Below are 406 nucleotides of genomic sequence, written 5' to 3' on the forward strand. Positions count from 1 at the left end.
CACCCTACACGCCCCCAGGGCCCCGCCCACCCCGGCGGGTTCCGCAGGTGCTGTCAAGCGTGGATGAGGTGGTGGAGCTGTACCGGGAGCTGAGCCGCCACCCAGGGCTCAAAGCTGCCTGCCTCGGCCCCGATGTCACCACCCAGTACGGGGGCAAGTACTGCAGCCTCCACACCGGTAAGGGGATGGGGTCTCCCCCCAAGGAGGCTGGGGGTGTCCAGGGTGCCTCTGTCTGCCTGGCAGAGACACTGTGGGTGTCTTCACCCTGATCCTCACAGAGTGGTCACAGCGGGACCTGGCACGGGCTGAGAACATCAAGTTCTGCCGCCAGTACCTAATTTTCCATGACGGGGCCTCCATCGTCTACTCGGGCCCTGCCGGCACCTGCTCTGAGATGCAGGACGAG

At 65.5% G+C, this 406-nt stretch overlaps 1 protein-coding gene across 1 annotated transcript in view; it reads left to right on the forward strand.

Moving 5' to 3' along the window:
• APEH (acylaminoacyl-peptide hydrolase) overlaps positions 1-406 on the forward strand; it is a 22,764-nt gene that overhangs the window by 7,478 nt on the left and 14,880 nt on the right. The window contains exons 4-5 of the mRNA XM_009894362.1: positions 48-177; positions 279-406. Of these exons, the coding sequence (XP_009892664.1) occupies positions 48-177; positions 279-406 (258 nt within the window). The remainder of the gene's footprint in view (positions 1-47; positions 178-278) is intronic.

The sequence above is a fragment of the Charadrius vociferus genome, unplaced genomic scaffold (genome assembly GCF_000708025.1).
Source record: "Charadrius vociferus isolate BGI_N301 unplaced genomic scaffold, ASM70802v2 scaffold1171, whole genome shotgun sequence".
NCBI lineage: Eukaryota > Metazoa > Chordata > Aves > Charadriiformes > Charadriidae > Charadrius > Charadrius vociferus.